At 44.1% G+C, this 22,808-nt stretch overlaps 1 protein-coding gene across 16 annotated transcripts in view; it reads right to left on the bottom strand.

Moving 5' to 3' along the window:
* The window catches only part of NEDD4L (NEDD4 like E3 ubiquitin protein ligase), a 265,692-nt gene that overhangs the window by 157,090 nt on the left and 85,794 nt on the right, over nt 1-22,808 (bottom strand). For all 16 annotated transcript variants that reach the window (XM_083575541.1, XM_083575542.1, XM_083575543.1 and 13 more), the window contains exon 2: nt 19,501-19,574. In XM_083575541.1, coding sequence (XP_083431667.1) covers nt 19,501-19,574 — 74 coding nt within the window. The remainder of the gene's footprint in view (nt 1-19,500; nt 19,575-22,808) is intronic.

Below are 22,808 nucleotides of genomic sequence, written 5' to 3'. Positions count from 1 at the left end.
AACGCACATGGAAAGCTGCAACATTTAGCAATTAAGAAAAGGCTTTTATTCTCCCCCCCTCCCACCAGCTCACCGGCTCCCATGGTAACTATGGCATGAGCATACATCATAACAAAGAGGGAGAAAGCAGAATATGTGTGGCAATCCCAGGCTCCTTGAAGCGTTTGCGCACCAGATGCTCCATCTGAGACAGGGTGAACTCTGCTGAACCAGTTTGTGCACGAAGACAGAAGCGGTTATGTTGAAATCCCAAAAATGGAGCCACACTTTTGCCTTTAGCTCTGGGGATTTCCTAGGAACACTACAAAGACATGCCTATTGCTAAATCTTCCTCTGATAGGCAAGAAGCCAAATTTAAATCCACAGGGAGGCTTCCAAAATGCAAAAACAAATCACAACATGCAGCAAATGGGATAGACTCCCATGGCTATTGCAGGCCAAAGCTAGAGGTATTTCCAACATTCAATTGGCATCCCTTTGCAAGAGTGTGAAACAAAGAAACCACTTTCCTGTTGAGGGGCAATTTCCCATATTATAGGGGAATGCATGCTGTCAGTGGGAGGAACTGCAGCTATTGGTGGGTGAGGCCAGCTCCCTACCCTCTGGTGTTTCTGCCAAGTAGCCTACCAGTTGAGGGGGCAGATCAGTCTTGCCAGAGATCTGAGCTGATCACTCACAGGTAACTTTTGAAATTAGACCAAGAACAGTGTTAGAAACTCATATATATAAAGCTAGGCGCCAAATGGCTCCTTAAACCAAGGTTGAAGGTAAAGGTAAAGGGACCCCTGACCATTAAGTCCAGTCGCGGACAACTCTGGGGTTGTGGCGCTCATCTCGCCTTACTGGCCGAGGGAGCCGGCGTACAGCTTCCGGGTCATGTGGCCAGCATGACTAAGCCGCTTCTGGTGAACCAGAGCAGCACACAGAATCGCCGTTTACCTTCCCGCTGGAGCGGTACCTATTTATCTACTTGCACTTTGACATGCTTTCGAACTGCTAGGTTGGCAGGAGCAGGGACCGAGCAACGGGAGCTCACCCCGTCGTGGGGATTCGAACCGCCGACCTTCTGATCGGCAAGTCCTAGGCTCTGTGGTTTAACCCACAGCGCCACCCGCGTCCCTTAGTTAAACCAAGGTTACAGACACGAAAATGGAAAGTCTAGTTGCTATTTTGGGGCAAGACAGCTCCAAAGTCTTATTTTTCAAATGATGGACTGATTAATTCTGAACATCTGGCTAGTTCAGATGACAACCACGAGCTAGGTAAGAGCTTTGAGAACTTAAAGAAGAAAAGACAGTTTATCCAGGGACAGTCCACATATATATCGGTCTATTCCTACCTCTTTTTCTTAAGGGTGACACAGACCAGTCATAATGTAAGAATATTCTTCACAATGTGATCAAGACAGTGGGGGGGGGGTAAGTGGAGAAAAGCGTCAACAATTAACTATAACCTTGTTCACTGCTCCTGCTCAGCCTCCACAGAAAAAAGCAATTTGGTTTATGAAATTCATTCTGGTTGTGCAGATAAACTTTAACCGATAGAATTCCACAGGGTGTATATGAAAACAGTCAAGATCCAATGATCCCCAGGCATGCACCTCCAGATGGTGGAGACATCATGCAGCATCCTAGCGCCCAGGCATCTCCACCAGGTTGCAAGTGGCCAATAGCCAGGTGCAAAATGCGCCTAGCGCCTGGCTAATTTCGAACACTGAGTGGCAGGTAGTTATTTCTTCATGGAATGTAATTTGAAAGTGGGACTACTGCTTATGGTGTGTGCACTCGTCCCAATTTTGCCTCTTTCAAGCGGATTTTGCAGAAGTGCAAAATTCAAACATTGCATTTCCATCCACAAAGAAAAATACAAATATCTTCCAGAAATGTCTGCAGCCTCTCACAGCTATTTGCATTTTTAAGCATCAACACTAAAACAGATGCAAGTTTTCTGTACAATGTCTGATTTACTATATAATGTTGGGCTTGGCCCTCTAGTCACCCATGAACACTTTAAAAAACAAAACACAAAAACAAAACACACCTAGCAATCAGAATCTGTGTCACCAAAATGTCAACTCTGTGCACTGAACTTTAGTTTCAGTGCAAATATATCTCACTGGCTGTGTTAAGAGTTCAAATCCCTAAGTATCAATGCATGCACGCAGGGTTAAAAGGATTAGATTATTTCTGTGGCATGTATTATTGGTCTAAGCAGTCCAATTCACAAGTGAGTTATGCTGATATAGCCTGACTTTAAACCTATTTAGTCTCATTGATTCTAAAATCGATTTGACTGTGCTACGAATAATCCAGTGGGTATTTATTTCTTGCTCTTGCATAAACAGCATCCCACTATCAGAATCTGTGTTGAGTCATTTACAAAACACCTGTGTGTGTCTGTGTACATACGTGTACACACACACACACACACACATTTCAGTCTGAGGATTTGATGTTTCTGCTCATTACTGCGGTAAAAAGAAGAATTACATAAGAACTATAAACTGCAGTCTCTGTCTTGACAAGTCAAGCATCCAAACGTCTTCCCCATGGAATATATTTTAAATGTCGCATACAAAAAGGAAAATCTTAAAGTGGCCTATTTCCTTGCAATCAAAATTGCCTCAATAAAAAATCTGCCCTGGGTGTCTTTATGTTCCGAACCAGGACACTGGATAGGTCAGAAGGTTTAGTGATGAAATACCCAAGAAAGTGCAAGTGCTGGTAGAATTAAAAAGGTGGAAGCTTTGGAGCTGTGCATCTAAGTAGGCTAGAGCACATATGGCACCATAGAAAAAACAGGAGAAGGCAGTGTGTCACCCCTCCAGGTGATGAAGGATTCTGTTTCCATCAGCCCCAGCCAGGCATGGCCAGTGTCCCAGGAAGAGGAAATGGAGGAAGAGGATCCCAACAAGGTATGGATCTGGGACTGGGACACACTGGGGCAACAGGGAGTGGGAAAGGAAGTACTCACAGGGTGATGAAGGTCAATGCACAGGAACCAGAACAGCAGGACCCATCACCAGAACCAGAGAGTCCCTGTCTCCCCAAACACGGTGGGCATAGGGAGCAGCAAGAGGAGTGCACAAGGAGGCTGAGGCAGGCAAGGACCCACAACCCAGATCTCTAGCTGGCCAGGTGGGGCTCGCTAGCTCTGGGAGAAGGTGTATGATTCCTCAGCTGGAGTAGGCTCAGGACAGGTGAGGGTCACAGGCCTCATCAAGCCCAGGTGCTGCAATCAGCGTGCAAAAGGGAAGCCAAGCTGAGGGGCTGGGTCTGCTGAACTGCCCATGTTGATGAATGGGCATCCTTGGCTCCAACCACTACACCACACTGCCTATGGGACCGTGCTTTGGGTTTGACTCTGGACACCAGTGCTAAGTGATATATGCACTGACTGCCTATTAACCACTAAACGAGCTTTAAGGTCTTATTACTTGCATACAAAGCCCTAAACAACTCTGGACTAGGGTAGGACCCCTTTCCATTTACTGCCCAGAAATGTTTTGTATGTTAAACTGCCCTGTGATCTTCTGGATGAAGGGCAGTATAGCAATTTAGAAATTGAACCTAGTTAGTTTTGCCATGGCCTGACGACTATTCAGGTTGGTGGCAACACAGAGGTGGACGTTTCCACCAGTTGCACTGCTGTTGTGCAATGCCCTCCCTGCTGAAATATAAGTTGCCCCATCAGTACTGGCGCTCTGCCATCTCTGGAAGACACACCTGTTTAGACAATTGTTCCCTGATCTCCTGGCTTCAACCTTCTGTTTAAATTGTTCTTTTAACTGTTTTTAACCATTGGAGCTACATTTTAACGAGCTTGTTTATTATACGTTTTAATTGCAGATGTTTTGATGAAATCATTTTGCTAGGTGTTTTAATTACGTGTAGCTATATTTTTATAATTGCTTAATACTTGTTAATTTGATGTTGGCTTTCACTTGTGTGTGAAGCACCTTCGCGTTTCTTCTCGAAATGTAAGGCAGGTATATAAATTATTACAACAATACTCATTTTCCCCCAAGTTAAACAGACTCTTCTGTGTTAGCCTGATTATAGAAAGGTGGATCATAGAATTGGAAGGGACCCTGCAGATCATGTAGTCCAACTCTCTGCGATGAAAGAATATGCAGCTGTTCTATATAGGAATTGAACCTGCAACTTTTGGCGTTTTCAGCACCATACTCTAAGCAACTGAGCTATCCTAGTGCCCATGAATTTCATAATACAGGTCTGCTTTTGAAAGCAGCACTGAAGAAGAAAAAAGTTGTGGTCCACCAATTCCTCCAGAGAATTGTCAAGCTGTCCAGAAAAAAAGAAGAAAAAAACCTTTGAGAACCACTTACTTAATACCTGACTTTCAGGAGACATCTGAAGACAGTCCTGTATAGAGGAGTTTTTAGTGTTTTCTATTTTATTGTTTTTAATATTTTGTTGGGAGCCTCCCATAGTGGCTGGTGCAACCCAGTCAGATGGATGGCATATAAATAATAATTTGTTGTTGTTGTTGTTGTTGTTTGTTGTTGTTGTTATAAAGCACATATCATACATAATACAGCATTACTATGGCTCAGCTTTCTCTGCTACATTGGCAATGCTGAGGAGAATGTCAAATCACACATCTGCAACCAATATAATGTTAATGGCAGGGAGGAGATGTGTTTGCAAGGGGGTGGGAGGGTGTCATAATGCATTTAAGGCAGGCATAGCCAAACTTGCTCTCCACATGTTTTTGGACTACAACTCCCATCGTCCCTGGCTAACAGGACCAGTGGTCAGGGATGATGGGAACTGTAGTCCCAAAACATCTGGAGGGCCAAGTTTGGCCATGCCTGATTAAGGCAACCTGTAATTTGGCTTTGTGGTTTAGCTCTAAGAGATTGTTACATCTGAAGACTCAAATGAGCTGGTCAAAATATTACCTAACAGCATTGCACCCTTAAAGCAACATGCAGCAATCTTTATGGCCCTATGACTTGTTTTCACGTTATGCTTGTCATTTCATCTGTTGGTATCACACAGGGAGCTGAGCCATGTGACACAGCCAATGGGAAGCTGGGCACGCCTCCTCCGCGCTGGAAGGAGGGCCAAAAATAGAACCAGCCAGCCAACCCCTGTCCTAGACAGCCTCCACTGGTCAGAGCAGAGCAGATCAGACAATATAGACCAGTACGTACTGTGACCTAGTAGAAAGGCAGCTTCCTGTGTACCAAAAGAGGCACACGTTGTCACGGTCCTGTTCACGGGCGATCGAAGTCCCGGATGGGGACACCAGGACTGGGGGCAAGATGGCGGGCTGGGAGCAGGAATGGGAGTCCAGAAGCCAGGAGTCAGGAAGCCAAGAGTTCGAGAGCCAGAAGTGAAGAAGTCAGGGGTCCGAGGATCAAGAAGCAAAGAGTCAAGAAGCCAAACACAGCAAGGCAAGGAACGTGCTGCTGTGGCAAAGAGCTGAAGGGAAATGCTGACCTTATATCCCTTCCTGGCTCTTGCCACCAGGTGCTGTGAGTTACCAATTGGCCTCACCTGTGTGGCCGCGCCTTGCCTCTTCAGAACAAACTTAGGAAGGCCCCAGTCCTGCAAAGTCCTACTGGTCACAGGGCCTAGCTCCTGCACGCGCTCCTGACACATGTTGTCGGAACTCCACACAGAGGACCATGTACATAAGAGCTGATTCGTGCAACAGTTTTCCCACAAAAAGTGGGGAGGGTAGCAGTCATGTGACCTGGGTCCTCCCCATATGCACCTCCACACGATGCCAACGCATTCTACCAGCAAGCAAAGTTTCCAGTTACTTGCACTGTTAATTCACAAAAATTGTAGACTTTCAAAAGCAGCTGGTGAGAGCTGCCAAAGGAGGTTTTAAAATGTCTGGATTAGCTCACAAACAAGGGATGGGGAAGGAATTCAGTTCGGTTCACATTGCGAGCCTACCAAATTAACACTTCGCAGAATATGAAAACCAAAATGCAGCCATCTTCCCATATAGGAACTTTTGCGAATCGTGCAGTGCAGTTTTCCAAACAATTAATGTGTCTATTAGGAACTGTTTATAAAAAACCACATATATTTGATAAGCTTCCACTAAGGAGATTGCTTGGAAAAACGTGTCTGTTAGGTACATCTCTATATTAGAATTGAGAACCAAAATGCAGATTAATTTTTGTGAGGGCCTTTTTTTTAATGCAAACTGATATGGAAATGTGAAGAAATGGATCTAAGACTAAGGAATTAAGAAACTAAAACTTACAGGATCTGCCATCCCTACTCACAACGTATTAATAATTTGGCTGTGTTATACTGGATTATTTTATGCAGTTATACAAAACAATGTTCCCTGCAAACATATCTTCCAGTTTCCCTATCATCCCAGCAAACAAGTGTATTTGCAACCAAGCTACTTTTTGTGAAAATAGGAAAGAAAGTGTTGGTGTAGGTTTTTAAAGACGAGGGGACCGGAGTTTATTAACTAGATTCGATCCATATGCAGTGAAAAGGAAAGCTCTCTTTTTCAGACATGCTTTATTACAGCGAATGGAAAACAGAGTCCATAGTGGCTTGATTCAGGCACACGCAGCCAGCATTGTTACATGCTTAACTTGGGAGTAAAACTCCACGGAACTCCAGGGGGCTTACTTCAAAGTAGACAAACATAGGATTCACTATAAACAACGGTTGATAGTTTTAAGTGCAATGTCTAGAAGAACAAACCATGTTTGAAATTGGCTTGTGAATCAGAAATCACTGCCTGAAACAATGGATTCATAATATGTACCCGAATTGACAAATCACAGTTACAGATGTTGACGCACCATTGGAGGTCCCTGAATCTAGATATGAGAGTGCTAAGTATACAACCATCTCTAAACCACTTGTTTGCCTGTACTGTATGTAGAGTTCAAACCATGGTTAGGATTCTCAATCGGATTCAAAAGAAAGCTGGGCTTGGCATGATATCTGAATTCAGCCAGTGACTTTGGAAGACCAGAGATAACCTTAGGAGTTTCCGGTTGAGCTGCAATTCCACTTTGAAAAGTTCAGCATAAAACTATGTATTTGCAAGTTCCCAGCCCCCTTCAAGAACGGCAAAAGGGTAGCAACATTTCACAAGCGTGAAAGGAGTGGGAAAATTCCCTATGAAGGAGATTTGAAAAACACTTGCATTATCTCCAGTTCACCCCATCCACAAAGATATACTGATCTGTGAAAATGGGCTGGTGGCTTAGTCAGCAGTGCATTTAAAAATGAAAATTGTAAATAAATAAATAAAAATTGTCCAGTAGCACCTTAGAAACCAACTAAGTTTGTTCTGGGTATAAGTTTTCGTGTGCATGCACACTTCTTCACATGACCCGGAAAAACTGTCTGCGGACAAACGTCGGCTCCCTCGGCCACTAAAGCGAGATGAGTGCCGCAACCCCAGTCATTCGCGATTGGACTTAACTGTCAGGGGTCCTTTACCCTTTTAAGGTGCTACTGGACAATTTTTTAATTTTATTTATTTATTTCGTCTGCGTCAGACCAACACGGCTACCTACCTGAATCTAAAAATTGTAAAGTCCATTTTAATCAACAGATACACACACAAGACTGAATCCAATTTGGGCTTACTTGGAGTAGACCCACTGGAATTAAGGGACATGACTAAATTAACTACATTATCTCTTAGTTGGGTACAATTCATAAAACAGCAATAAAACTGGGCTCATGCAGAAACGTAAGTTTACTGAAGTAGAAAAGAAATGAATTTCATATGAAATGCTGTACGCTGAACGACTTCTAGACTACAATTGCTGTAGAACTTCTACCTAAGCAGTGCTACCCATTACTATTCATTCCTTTATGTTCATGGGTCTATTTCACTGGTCTTGCTGAGAAAATTAGAAGGGCTCTTAGAAAATTATACTTACCGGCCCCACAGTCAAATGCTTAAAGTGGCAGGCTGGACTCCAAAGGCACTGGCGAGCAAATACCTAAACCACGACTGCTGGATGCATTTTCCAAGTTGCACCAAGATGACGGCAGAGAGGAACAGCAAACTGCACGTATAAGCTATAAATTCACCGCTGCCGGACTCTGCGGGAAAGGAATTCTCTTGTAAACCCTGACCCTCCCATATCTTAAACATCCATCTGTGTTTTGTCATGGGAGGGAGGAGATCTACCCCTTTTTGTTGACTTCAGGGTGAATTATTTGCATGTGTAACCTATAAAGTATTCCAACTGGGCTGGAGACATAAGGAGGGAAGAGAAACCCAGCCTTTCTCCTGCACAACCCCATTGCAGAATGGCACAATTGCGGAAACTACATATCTGAAAGGCTCTCAAGTTCTCCATGTTTCCTATTTAGATGTTAAGCCGCTATCTCTGAAATTGGGTCTGCAATGTTTACAGCACCATCCTGTGCCCATCTACCTGGAACCCAAGTTCTGCCAAGCTCAAAGGGACTTAACTCTTAAGGAGGCGTATTTAAGATTTCAACCTCAGTAGCTGAACCAGATTAATCTATTCCAAGGGTTGCCAGTGTGGACTTCATAGGCACCACTGGTGGCCTTGAGGTCTTACCCTAGAACCCAGGAAGTCTCCCAAGTTCTCCCAATCACTGCTGTCTTGGCCATGAGTGTGGCCATCCTCTACTCCCTTGAAAAGTACAGAGAGATGGAGGAAATTCCTCTTTCAGCTCTGTGTGGTTAATTATACTGTATCACTCTTTTATCCAGTTTCCTTGGAAAAGCAAGTTTATGTGCGCGCTCTCTCTCTCTCTGCTGATTTAGGGAAGAGAATAATTCCAAATAAACCCATACAGTTGATGACAACTGCTCTACTCAAAACACATTGACTAAAATAGATGCAACAGTGCATATTTTATTATTTTTATTTTCAATACAGGTAAAACTTACATAAAACTGCAAGTGGGAAGGAAGCAACGTATTGAAACACACATTTCCTACTACGAGAGAGAGAGAGAGAGAGAGAGAGAGAGAGAGAGAGAGAGAGAGAGAGATATGCAGAGATGCATTGAAGACAGGCAAAACTCGGCCCTCCAGATGTTTTGGGACTACAACTCCCACCATCCCTAGCTAACAGGACCAGTGGTCAGGAATGATGGGAATTGTAGTCTCAAAACATCGGGAGGGCCGAGTTTGCCTATGCCTGGGCTATATGAAAGGTCAATGAATCTGGCCTTAATTCTGATGTCAAGGGTGGAAAAGTGCAGCGCCCAGTTTTGCAACCTTTCCTCAGACCACTGCCTTAAGAACCTCCCATCAGATGTCAAGGAAATAAATAACTATCTGACTTTTAGAAGACATCTGAAAGCAGCCCTGTCTAGGAAAGTTTCTAATTACTGATGTTTTAATGTATTTTTAATCTTTTGTTGGAAGCCGCCCAGAGTGGCTGGGGAAACCCAGCCAGATGGGCAGGGTAGAAATAATAAGTCCCCAAGACGGGGGGCATAGAATCATAGAATCATAGAGATGGAAGAGACCACAAGGGCCATCGAGTCCAACCCCCCGCCAAGCAGGAAACACCATCAGAGCACTCCTGACATATGGTTGTCAAGCCTCTGCTTAAAGACCTCCAAAGAAGGAGACTCCACCACACTCCTTGGCAGCAAATTCCACTGTCGAACAGCTCTTACTGTCAGGAAGTTCTTCCTAATGTTTAGGTGGAATCTTCTTTCTTGTAGTTTGGATCAATTGCTCTGTGTCCGCTTCTCTGGAGCAGCAGAAAACAACCTTTCTCCCTCCTCTATGTGACATCCTTTTATATATTTGAACATGGCTATCGTATCACCCCTTAACCTCCTCTTCTCCAGGCTAAACATGCCCAGCTCCCTTAGCCGTTCCTCATAAGGCATCGTTTCCAGGCCTTTGACCATTTTGGTTGCCCTCCTCTGGACACGTTCCAGTTTGTCAGTGTCCTTCTTGAACTGTGGTGCAAGGGCGGCACACATTGCACACACGGCGGAGTAGGCTGAGCGCTCTCTGGAGGAGCCGGCCACTGGACCAGATTCACATGTCACACACATGACACAATGCCCAGAGCGCTACCTGGAGATGAAGGGCCTGGCCCCCTTGAAACAAATACAGTGGTACCTCTGGTTGCGAACAGGATCCGTTCCAGAGCCCCATTCGCAACCTAAAAGGAATGCAACCCGCATCTGCGCATGCGGGTCATGATTTGCCTCTTCTGTGCATGTGTGTGACGTCATTTTGCGTGTCTGCACATGCGCAAGTGGCGAAACCCAGAAGTAACCCTTTCCGCTACTTGCGGGACGCAACCTGAAAACGTGCAACCTGAAGCAAACGTAACATGAGGTATGACTGTATTGAGCTGTCATGCCTGTTTTCTAGGGAACTCTTGAAATGGCTGCTCTGTGAAGGGAACAGGGGTCTCGTTACAATTCTCAGCACCCTGAATGAATTTCAGTTCCCGGGATTGTTTCTTGGCGCAGGGAGCCGTCGCTGTTTAAAATGGTATGACGCCGCTTTAAATGTTTAGTGCAGATGGGGCCTAGCTGAGCTTATCTTACAGCAATCCAAAGAGAGGCTGCAGGGACCTGGAGCAGTGGGAGGTGAGAGACTTTTTCACAGTGTTGCCTTCAGCAAGGCAGCCCTGATTGGGTTCCTCTCCTGTGAATTATTGGGATTTTGTGGCCGGCCGGCCCGGGTTCACCTAGCTACAGGACACTCCACTGGCTACTGCCAATGGAATCGAAACAGGCCTAGCTAACCTTGATAACACCCCTTAGCCTGGCGATTTAGTCAAACAGGGCTGCAGATAACCCTGTAATGAACCCTGTAATTTAGCATGGCTTCTACACATATTTCATGAATATTCTACACATATTTCATGAATAAGGAACTTGCTCCCATCCTCAGAGCTTCCAGTGCCCTGCCTCCATCCAACAGCAGACAAGAAATACCAGAATTTTATGTGAGAAACACTACAGCGGAATAGAAAACTGAGCAGCTGCCTTGGTGTTCAGACCTGCCTGGTGTTGACCCAAGTCCACATAAAATGGTATTACTCATGGCTTAATGTTAACACAGAGCTGACGCAGCAGCAAACTTGCAAAACGAAAAGCAAGAATTTTAAAGCGTTCGCACAGTTTCACGATTGCTTCCAATAACTTTGGGTGCATTTCAGACGCAAAATACGATTCCAAACATCTACAAAGCCCACTCTGAGTCATTGTCTCTGGTGACAATGGAATCACCTGAGCTTTAAAAAGAAATCTAAGGTGCTTGGCCAAAGTAGCTCAGATTCCATACAAAGAAGAGTCAAATCAAAGTGAGCCCTTTGGAATTACATTTTGCAATTAAAGCACACTTGTACTCATTTCTATACTAGCAACAAAAGGCCACTGTGAAAACAGAAGGCTGGACCTGATGGGCCATTGGTGTGGTCCAGCAGGCCATCTCTTTTTTCTTTTTGTTTATTTTTTATTTTCAGAAACATATGCTAATCAATCAAAAATGCAAAAAATGCAAAATAATAACCATAAAAAGAAAACAAATAATACACCCATGTGACTTCCCTCCCCCAATACTCACCATCCCTTAATCTTTAAGTTCTTGTTAACATTGCGTCTTTTGTATCTCATCCTTAATGTTCTTAGAATATTAATTTTTTCTAATTGTACTTTACAAACTTAATCTATACATATCAACATGTTATCCTTAGAGCAGTGTTTTTTCATATAATCCTCAACGCATTGCCACTCCGACCTTAGTATCTGATTTGTCTGGTGTCTTATGGCTGCTGTTAACTTCGCCATTCCTATAAATTCACATAATTTACATATCCAATCCTCTTTTGTGGGTATAATGTTTCCTTCCCAGTTCTTTGCAAGTAATAGTCTGGCTGCGGCTGTAGCATATAAGAATAATCTTTCCTTATCTTGTGGGATATCCTTTCCTAAGATGCCCAATAGGTACACCTCTGGTTTTTTCCCTATAGAAATGTTAAACATCTTTTTTAAATCCTCGTGGATAAATCCCCAGAATTCTTTAACTTTTTCACAGCTCCACCATACATGGATCATAGTCCCCTCCACCTCCTTACATTTCCAACACAGATTGGATTCTAACATATATATTGGCGAGTTTCGAAGGTGTCATAAACCACCTATAGAACATTTTCATTAGGTTTTCTTTGATGGAATAGCAGACGCTAAATCTTATATCAATCTTTAAGCAGGCCATTTCTTATGTTTTTAATCAGAACACTGAAAATCTTACCCAATCCACTGAAAATCTTGCTCAGGTCCCCTCTGGAGCAGACAGCACAGCAACCCTCAGGATGCTGCAGATACCAAGCTCCACACTGGTGCAGAACAGAACATATGTTGTTGACAGAGAAGCAACGCTTCAGGGTGAAGAAGTTGGGAGTCCTGTACAGATCCGACAAGGTTGTACTACAAAGGAGCCCGGAATGAAATCATTTGGTTTAAACTTCCGCATGGGTCAGGCAGTCCGTATCTCTTGCGCACGAACAAATCACCTCCAAGGACACAGGGGCAAGGAGAAGGGAAGTAAAACAAGGGCTCTTGATTCGGGCTGTTTTAACAACCCTCCGTAAAACATAGTAAACAGTCATTTTGTTCTCGCTCTCCATGCAAGCAGCGTTGTGCGTCAACTGAAATGTGCTCGAATCATAACTGCTTGAAAAATGAATGATCAAGTGGAAGAGGGCATCAAGGACATGGATTGACAATATGGACAGACTAGTTACATACAAACGAATTGCATATCGACGCAAATTAAGAATGGATGAATATGAAGAAGTCTGGAAGGAATACTTAAGCGATAAGGCGGACAGTGGTGGGAAGTAGGGGGAGGAGAGGTGGGGGGAAATTGTTTAAAAGATGTAGTTATAGGTATATCAGTACTCAAATCTGAATTGTTAAATTGTGTTATTAGTGTTATTGTGGTTTTTGTTGTATGTGTTTTTTGTGGTTGCTGTTTGTATTGAAAAAATGATTAAATACCTTTTTTAAAAAAAAGAGGGCATAAAGGACAACATTCGGAAGAACAAGACAGAGAGAACCTGTTCTTCCATGATGTTAAGAAGGGCACAACAATCTGACACAATCGGGTTTGCTGGCCAGCTCATATTGCCTCCTCGCAGAAACTGAGCAATGCCCTTAGTGTACCAAAATCACTGAAGGAAGTGGGGAGGCCAAACCCCATAGCATCTAGCAGGTTCATTGTGGCATGAGGTTCCACTGGCCAAAATAGATCAGCGCTACAGTGTGGGACTGCCCTTGAGCCTCTTCAATGGTGAAAGAGAAAAGATGTTATCAATCAGGTGTGACAGATTCACCAGAAGTTCAGGACAACCACCAAAGGCTTTAAAAAAAGACTCTCCCACCTTCCTCCGCATTTCTACGCAAGCTGCTTAATTTTTAACAGGCAAGTAGGGAACTTCAGGCTTGTAAGGGAATCCCACTTCCTGTCATGGAAAGAATCCATTCTAAGGCACCAACCCCTCTTCACTCAGGAGGAAACACTATTAAATTTAGTGGGACTTAATTCCATGTCAGGGACGCGGGTGGTGCTGTGGGTTAAACCACAGAGCAGATCAGAAGGTCGGCGGTTCGAATCCCCGCAACGGGGTGAGCTCCCGTAGCTCAGTCCCTGCTCCTGCCAACCTAGCAGTTCGAAAGCACGTCAAAGTGCATGTAGATAAATAGGTACCGCTCTGGCGGGAAGGTAAACAGTGTTTCCGTGTGCTGCTCTGGTTTGCCAGAAGCAGCTTAGTCATGCTGGCCACATGACCCGGAAGCTGTACGCCGGCTCCCTTGGCCAATAAAACGAGATGAGCGCCACAACCCCAGAGTCGGTCACGACTGGACCTAACGATCAGGGGTCTCGTTTACCTTTAATTCTACGTAAACATGCCTGGGAGCAGGATGCACTTGGTCAGGCGGGAAGGGAAAGACACACTTTCCTACTAAAATGGCCTTGTTCTGGTAAATAGTATTGTTCTGCAGACAATCACTCTAGAGACATTCCATGGAAGGTATCTGTTAAAAGGATTTGCGCCGACGTCACTCAAGGCACCTGCCTGAACATTTCGATCAATTGGCACACATTCTGATGAACCAACACCTTCAAGCTTTGCATGCATCTCCATCCTTTAGTGGGTAAAATGACACCTCAGGTGTAACAAGTCAACTCAGATTTCTGGAGAGGGACAGAGGCCTAACCTCCCTCTCACATTACTTGTTGTTTTGTCTATTGGTGGTTTTTACATATGTTAAAAGGGCATTGGGGTTGCCCTGCTAAACCTCTCCAGTGTCACCCACTGAACTTCCTAGTCGGTTTGCTCTTTCTTTTTATTCCAGTCATGGAAGGTTAAAATGTGGAGATCTAATGAGGTGCATCAAGCTTTGATGCTACAGCCAAAGCTAACCCAGTTCCATAAGGCCTGCAGCAGTTATGAACTTGTAAAGTGTGTTCCTTAGTTTTAGGAACAAACCTTGCTGCTGCTTAAAACCTTGTGATCCTTTAATGAGCAGCTGGTAGACTTGAAAGCATTGCTGCACAACTCAAGCCACTTTGTCACCATTAATATTTATTGATGGTAAAATGTATTTACTATCTTCCTGCCAGGAAAAGGGCACAAGCTATTTTAAAAGCACAAGGTTTTTATACAAAGAGAGATCTGAGAAGCAGAGAAGGCTTATCGTGGAGAAGAGATAATCAAAAGAGGGAATATGATAGCCCACATCAATTGAAGGGCAGTCACATATATCGGTGGTTGCCAGTTGATGGTCTGGGGGGGACTCGCCTGTGGGTCAGCGGCACCATTCACGTAACAAAAACTACCATAGAGATACCAAAAGTTTCAAAAGTAAGGGATCCATACAAGTTAGCTGATGGGGAACCAAAGCAGTCTTCCCCAATGTGGTGCCCTCCAGATGGTTTGGACTACAACTCCCATCATTCCTGACCGTTGGCCATGTTGGCTGGGTCTGATGGGAATCGTAGTTCAAGACATCTGCAGGTTGCAGAAGGCTGCTCCAGAGGGCAGGATCCAAATCAATGGATTCCAGTTACAAGAAAGGAGATTTCGACTAAACATTAGGAAGGCATGCCTGGTGCTATAAAGTTCAGAGGCACAGACGGCTTTGGAAGGTGGTGGACTCACTCCTTCGTTAGACTGAAACATGAAAACTAAATTCAGGTTGCATATTCCAGACTGACAGCAATAAAGCCGACGGGATTTTAAAAGCTCAGCAGCGATACAAGATGCGCGATGAAAGCCAAATCTGCCCAAAAGTCCTGCAGACAGCAAAGGGAGAATTATTGTGAGACACTACTATATATACCTAATCGCCTCTGAATAATGGTTTTGACCTGAAAAGCACCGAGCTGATGCGTTTAATCTGAAGAAACCATTTCCCAGCACTCTCTTCTCTCTATATTCCTTTGCTCATTGGCACTGCACTCTACTTTAAGAATATGAGAGCTATACTGGATCAGGCCAAAGGCCCATCTAGTCCAGCATCCTGTTCTCACAGTGGCCAAAAAGATGTCTATAAGAAGTTCACATAAGTACCACTGCAGTCACCCCACGTGCTATTTCCAGAAATACAGGGCAGTGTTAGAAACTCAAAACGAGATACCAAACGGTTCCTTAAACCAGGGTTACAGTTGCCAAAACGGAAGGTCCAGTTGCTGTTTTGGGGCCAGACGGTTAGAAAGTTGTACAGTCATGCTTCGGATTGAAGTTGCTTCAGGTTGAGCATTTTCGGGTTGTGCTCTGCGGCGACCCAGCATTAACGGAACGCGTTACTTCTGGGTTTCACCGCTCGTGCATGCGCAGAAGAGACAAATCGCGACCCGCGCACACGCGGGTTGTGTTCTGCTCTGGATGCGAACAGGGCTCCGGAACAGATCCCGTTCGTATCCAGAGGTACCACTGTATTTTGCAATACAACTTTTGGGTTCCTGAAATTCTGATTGTGCAGATGGATAGAATTCTACGGGATGTGGCATTACCGTGTGAAAGCAACCAAGATCCAAGGATCCCCAGGCATGCATCTCCAGGTGGTGGAGATTTCATGCACCATCCTGGCGTCCACGCATCTTCACTTGGTCGCAACTGGTCGATAGCCAGGTGCAAAATGAGCCTGGCCCCTGGCGAATTTCGAAAGCTAATACAGAGAAATACTGTCTTCAACAGCAGTCTGTAGACCATATAATAGCCTATAAATTCCTCCATTTTCCCCCGATCCCTTTAAAGCCATACATAGTGCTGGCCATCACTATGTCTATAAGCAGTGAATTCCATAGTTTAACCATACCTCCTTTTCTCTCTCCTGAACCTTCCAAAATTCAGCTTGGATGTGCCCAAGTTCTAATTTTATAAGAGTTACAAGGCACGTCCTCTCCATACCCGATGCCTAGTGGTGCTGTGGGTTAAACCACAGAGCCTAGGACTTGCCGATCCGAAGGTCAGCGGTTCGAATCCCCGTGACGGGGAGAGCTCCTGTTGCTCGGTCCCTGCTCCTGCCCACCTAGCAGTTCGAAAGCACGTCAAAAGTGCAAGTAGATAAATAGGTACCGCTGCAGCGGGAAGGTAAACGGTGTTTCCGTGCGCTGCTCTGGTTTGCCAGAAGCAGCTTAGTCATGCTGGCCACATGACCCGGAAGCTGTACGCCGGCTCCCTCGGCCAATAAAGCGAGATGAGCGCCGCAACCCCAGAGTCGGTCATGACTGGACCTAATGGTCAGGGGTACCTTTACCTTTTATCCAGACCCAAAGTGGAAATCATTCTGGAGAAGGCATATTAAGGAACAGAGAGCTGCTGCTTCACGACTTGAAATTGCTGCAGTTTTAAATACCTAGCTATTTCGAAGGTCTGATTCATCACCATGCCTGATCATGCTCTCCAAACCCTCCTCCACACACACAAAAACATCATATTGTGCGCCACAGATATCCAGACGATTTTATGTGGGTTTTTTTAAAAAAGTGTTCGCAGTCACTTGGGTTGCCTAATTAATAGTGTTTTTGGTAATTATGCAAAATGGGAGCAATCTGCCAATAAAAGAGATTGCGGTGGGGGGAGAGAAAGCATAACATAAGAGGCAGCCTGTGGTTTTAGGGGAAGAAGATTTCAAACAAGGAACTTGTGGATCCAAAACTAGAACCTCACCCAGGAAGCTTGCACAACAAGAGGATGTGATGAAACTTTTATCATTTTGGTAGGAAGATCAGCTTTTGCATTAAAAGGGCCCACTAAGGCAAGTTCCAGATTGTTTGATACATCTGTATTTATATAAATTCATTTATACAAATACTTGCTGCATTTATCCCCCACCAATCTGGCAAAGCGCTCAAGTCAGTTTAACATTTAAAATAATAGCTTGCAATCTAAGAAGCATGATGCAAACAGGAACAGCAGAGAGACTAAGGGGGAAATGTCTAGAGAGCAAGAAATAATTGGAGAGCAAATTCGCCACATGTACTTAGTCCCCTAAATATTCTACCTATATCCTCATCAGCCACCAGGGGGAGCTTCCTGCACCATGAATACAAGAGAGGGGGGCATTCTGTACTTGGCAAAGTCTGTAAACCTAACAGTTTGGTACATACAACTGCATTTTTAAAAACAGAGTATATTATGCACCCATTTTGCAGTTGTTTTCTCATTTCATAATAATAATTTGTACCCTATCCATCTGACTGGGTTGCCCTAACCACTCTGGGCAGCTTCCAACAGAACATGCAAAAACACAAGAGAACATCACACACTAATGGACTGCCTCCAGGTGTCTACAGAAGGCTGTATAATAATTTATCTCTTTGACATTTGATGGGAGGGCATTCCACAGGGCGGGCGCCACCATCGAGAATGCCCTCTGCCTGGTTCCCTGCAACCTCACTTCTCGCAATGAGGGAACCGCCAGAAGGCCCTCGGAACTGGACCTCGGTGTCTGGGCTGAACGATGGGGGCGGAGATCTGTTGGGGTGCTGTTACTAGTATTGTTTTCTGTATATAATATCTATTAAATTTTCTGTTTTACAATTACTAATACTCATTTTTACATCCTTAAAATATCAATGACTTCCATTCTTCTCTTACCCTGGTTCATTTTACAAATCATAAATCCCTGCATATTTTACAAAAAACTATACCATTCAGTATTCCATTACTGCATCCATCAAAACTTATTTACACTGTTGAATTTATCTTAATGCTGCCAATGTTTTCAGCTGTACACAATTATTTCCCATATATTCAATCTTCTCTGAAGATTGTTCTTCTTGTTCTCTTATTCCATATGTTAAGTCTGCAAACTGAGCATATTGGTATTGTTGTTGTCCATTGCTTTGGGCAATCTTGGTCTTTAGAGCAGTGTAAATGCATTAATAACACTGCATGAAAACATCACTGGTATTCCATCCAAAACACACAAAAACAAGGTCCTTCCATCATCATCACCACATTATTCAACATCAAATAGAACTGACAAAGAATTAAAAGAGTTTGAAATGGCAATGATATTGATTTTTAAATAGTTCACATATATTATTTTAGTATAATACTAACAAACCCATAAAAGTAATTCCATAACTACTATCCTCATATTGCACATAGGGGAGTAGGATTAAGACAACAGCTTAATTTCAGTGTCACCCTCAGCTATGAGTTTTGGTGACATGAACAAGTCTATGCGCCCCTCAACTTGTGCATTCTCCCTCCTGCCCTGCTCATAAATCTTTCGCTTCTGTTTTTGATAAACTACGGCTTAATGTTACAGTTTTTAATCTTATTCATGCTTCATGAAACTCACATAAACCATGGTTTGAAGTCTGCTTGTTTCAGATTAACCGCGGTATGTTGTGTTTGTCTGACACTGCAAACTGTGGTTAATCCAAAACAGGAGCAAAAGCATTTGAAATACTCCTCAAAACTGTGTCAGAGGAAGAAAGAGAGGCTAGGTTCACTCCTGTTATGATAAACCATGGTTTATTATGACATGCAAACACAGCTTCAGGATTTCTGAAAGTCACATGAATCAAATGAGGTTTGAGAAGGAGCTTCCTTGTCCACAGCTTCTATACTTAGCTGCTACTTTATACAAGTTACTGTAGTTCATGAATCCTCCACTCCCCACCCCCATTATCATTATAATAAATATGCATATTACCCAAACCTCATTATAGGTGCCTTTTTAAGAAATGAAAGGGAGTAGGATACAAATGATTGGCAAATTGGTTGGCTTTTTATTATTATTTTAGCACACACAAAAAAAAACCATCATCTTAACAGCACAGCATATAAATCCAAGCAAAATACGAACCAATTGAATTGCATTGAAGGGCATAAATTAAAGGAAGCAGATACAGGTTCTTTTTCCAGTTTACTACTAGTTCCTGTCCTTTTTGAAAAGTTAATGCTGCCAACACAAAAGAGGCAATTGCCTCAGTAATTTAGATTCTGCTGCCACAAGAGCAATAAAAAAAGAGGAATGTACATACCTGGCTCCAAAGATGTCCTTTTTGGCTAGATCTATTCCAGCTACAACCTTAACTCTAAGGATACGAGACTCCTCCTGTTAGAAAATGAAAACGAAAAGAGCAAAGTCTTAAAATAGGCTTGTTAAAGTTTGCAAACACAAATGCGAGCAGCATTTAAATGGAGTAAGATTAAATATCCATTAAAGCTCTTATAACCCAAAAGACACATTTTGGGGGGGGGGTTACAATTAGAAGGGAGTTCTGAGTTCCAGACATCAAATCCCGGTCCCAGGGACCACCAGGTCGACCAACTGGAGGAGAAAGCTACAAACAAATCAAGCTGGGATGCTAAACACCACAAAGCAGAACCTTCTTTAAAGCCCTAAACGGCAGAACCCCCATCGTTCTACCCAGACACTGAGGTCCAGCGCTGAGGACTTTCTGGAGGTTCCCTTGCTGCGAGAAGTGAGGTTACAGGGAACGAGGCAGAGGGCCTTCTTGGTGGTGGCACCCGCCCTGTGGAATGCACTCCCACCAGATGTCAAAGAGAACAAACAACTACTGTACCAGACTTTTAGAAGACATCTGAAGGCAGCCCTGTTTAGGGAAGCTTTTAATGTTTGATGCATTACTGTATTTTAATATTTTGTTGGAAGCCGTCCAGAGTGGCTGGGGAAACCCATCCAGATGGGTGGGGTATAAATATATTAATTATTATTAGTAGTAGTATTAGTATTAGTATTATGGTAGACGATCTATATGCTCCAAGATCTGCCTCTAGGGCCGGCTCACTCGTGCGGCAAGGTGAGGCGATGGCCTCGGGTGGCAGGATCCACCAGGACAACATATCCAGAAGTCGATCTTTCCTTCTCCCCTTGTTCCTGATGCAAATCTTCCCTAGCGGTGTGTGTGTGTGTGTGTGTGTGTGTGTGTGTGTGTGTGTCTTTTTGGGATCTGCCTCAAGTCCCAAAATGTCTTGGGCTGGCCCTGTCTACCTCCATCAGGTCAATAAAGCGTCACTGATATCGGACACCAAACACTTTTTTTGTTTGCCGGCCATTTGCCCCTCAAGTGCTCATAGGGAGACTTGCCCTCCACGGCAAAATATCTGCAATGTGGAAGAAACATTAAACTGTTGTGAAGCAGGGTTTTGGATACTGGGAAGAGATCTCATCACAGATTAACATAGGCTCCTCGCTGAATGTTCAAGCTTTCATTTTAAAATGCCAAGTGTCTAGTCCCTTTTACTTGTGGGGAACAAGGTGATGTGGGCAGAAGGGGTGAAGAACCAGTAGCCCTACAGATATCTTTGGAGTCCAGTTCCCGTAATCCATGAGCGCTCGATATGCTGATAGGAGTTGGGAGCCCAGAAACAACAGATGGAGAGACACAAGTTCCCCATTCCTGGGGTTTCAAGTTACATTCTGCCCAATTAATCAGAAATCAATAAAACCAAATAACTTTAAAGATATAAGACTTTCTGACCGTTCTGTGATGACTACAACATTTCTGGATACCAAACTTGAGGCAACTCAGTTTATACGAGGTCTATTTGCAACTCAGTTTACACGCAATCTATTTTCACGCAAGTGCACATACGCATGGTGCCAGGGATCTGAAAACAGCGTGTCCTCCTTGCTTGCAAGATGCTCCCCATACATTCCTCTTCAGGCTCCAGAAAGGGTCTCCTCACAAGCCACCAGGGTGCTCCCCATTTTACACAATTTCACGTATGCGCACAGGGGCCTGGACCACAAACATTTCAAAAGTAGGGAGGTCCATCGCTTTGCTTTTGAAAAACAGGGGTTCCCACAGTCCTTTGCTAATTGGGAACCCCTGGTTGAAGCAATTGGGAATCAGAAACCATTGCAGATCTGTTGGAAATCACAGGAGAACTGGGTGGCTGCCATATTTCAAGGCAGATCATTGGTGCATTAGCCCAGTGTTGTGCGCACTATAACTTAACCTTACCGAAGATGCCTGGCATTTTCTGCACACAAAGCAGCTGGCTCTATCCACTGAGCTACACAGCCTTCCCCCCAGTTACTCTTGAGATCTATCAGTAGTTCTTTTGCTCCACCCTACACATCCCTTGTGTGAGCTCACATCCAACCACTATTTTCCAACTGCCTCCCAATCCATTCCCCTTTATAGCGCTGTGTCTTCATTAAGACTGTAAGCCTGAAGGGGAGGTGGCGGTCTTGTTTGTAGTGATTTGACTGAGGAACACGAATAAAATAACAAATTAATTTTTAGCCCAGCTGATTTGCCCCTTACAGCAAATGCCCTGATAAGGGGCGGCGTACCTGCTCAACCATCAAACTTCTGGGAATGTAAACTAAAAGGGAAGTATAAAAATCCTTACAAATAATTAAGTCCAGAGTGACTTAATCTATCCTAGCCACAAGCTCTTTATGTGCAATATTTACATTAAAAAAAAAAAAATCCTGTTCTGAATTCTAAAGTAGCTAATACATCAAGAGAGAGTATCAGTTTCACTTTGTAGACAAGGTGAGGAATACAGAGATTAATTACAGGAACCCAAACCACAAAAGGCCTTAGACATGCACACCGGTTTTCAGCAACAGTCAAAAATTATTTGACCTAATTCCGAGCAGAGAAATGCTTCTACCTCTGACTTTTAGGAAGGCCAGGGAAAATTATACATCTGCATCACCCCATAGCAGGCCTGGTTCTTCTAAAGAGAACTGCCTCTTTGTAATGAGCCAGGCCCGTTGGTTATTTCCATTGCTCCAAGATGGTGTGCATCTTGGAAAATGGAGGACGTTCTCTATGTATAATGAAAGGACAGGGTCATTGCTTCAGATTAACTTACATGGGGTGGGGGAGAAGCACAGCATTTTGGACATGGGGCAATCAAGGATAGCTCAGCTGGTAGAGAACGAGACTCTTAACCTCTTGGCTGCTTGCCTGTATTGGGGGGGCGGGTTGTTCACTTGACCTTGCTATGCCTGTCATGGGGTCGTCTGCTTTGAGGCAGGGGCCTGGTAGGAATTTGTCCATTTGGCTGATTGGCTGGTGCCATTTGGTTTTGCCTACTGCGTAGCAAATCGTCACAACTTGTAAGGTTGGCGGTTAGGCATTGGTTCAAATTGGTTGGTGGAGGGTTAAGTGCCTACCTCTCCAATGGTGGTGTGGAAAGGGAATTCCGTTAAAGGAATCCAGGGGCTTGCCATTCTTTTTGTCCTTGTCCCTGGCATCGGACTTGGGCTGTGCAAGCCACCGGGAGCATGAGGGTGAGAAGTGAGGGACTGAGGCCCAGCTTCATTTTCTCCAGAAAAGTTGTTTCCCGCACTGGCTTTCGCTGG

This window comes from Podarcis filfolensis (genome assembly GCF_964270895.1).
Source record: "Podarcis filfolensis genome assembly, chromosome: 11".
NCBI classification, from domain to species: domain Eukaryota; kingdom Metazoa; phylum Chordata; class Lepidosauria; order Squamata; family Lacertidae; genus Podarcis; species Podarcis filfolensis.
Note: the sequence above shows the minus strand (reverse complement) of the source record. Positions and strands in the feature narration are given on the sequence as shown.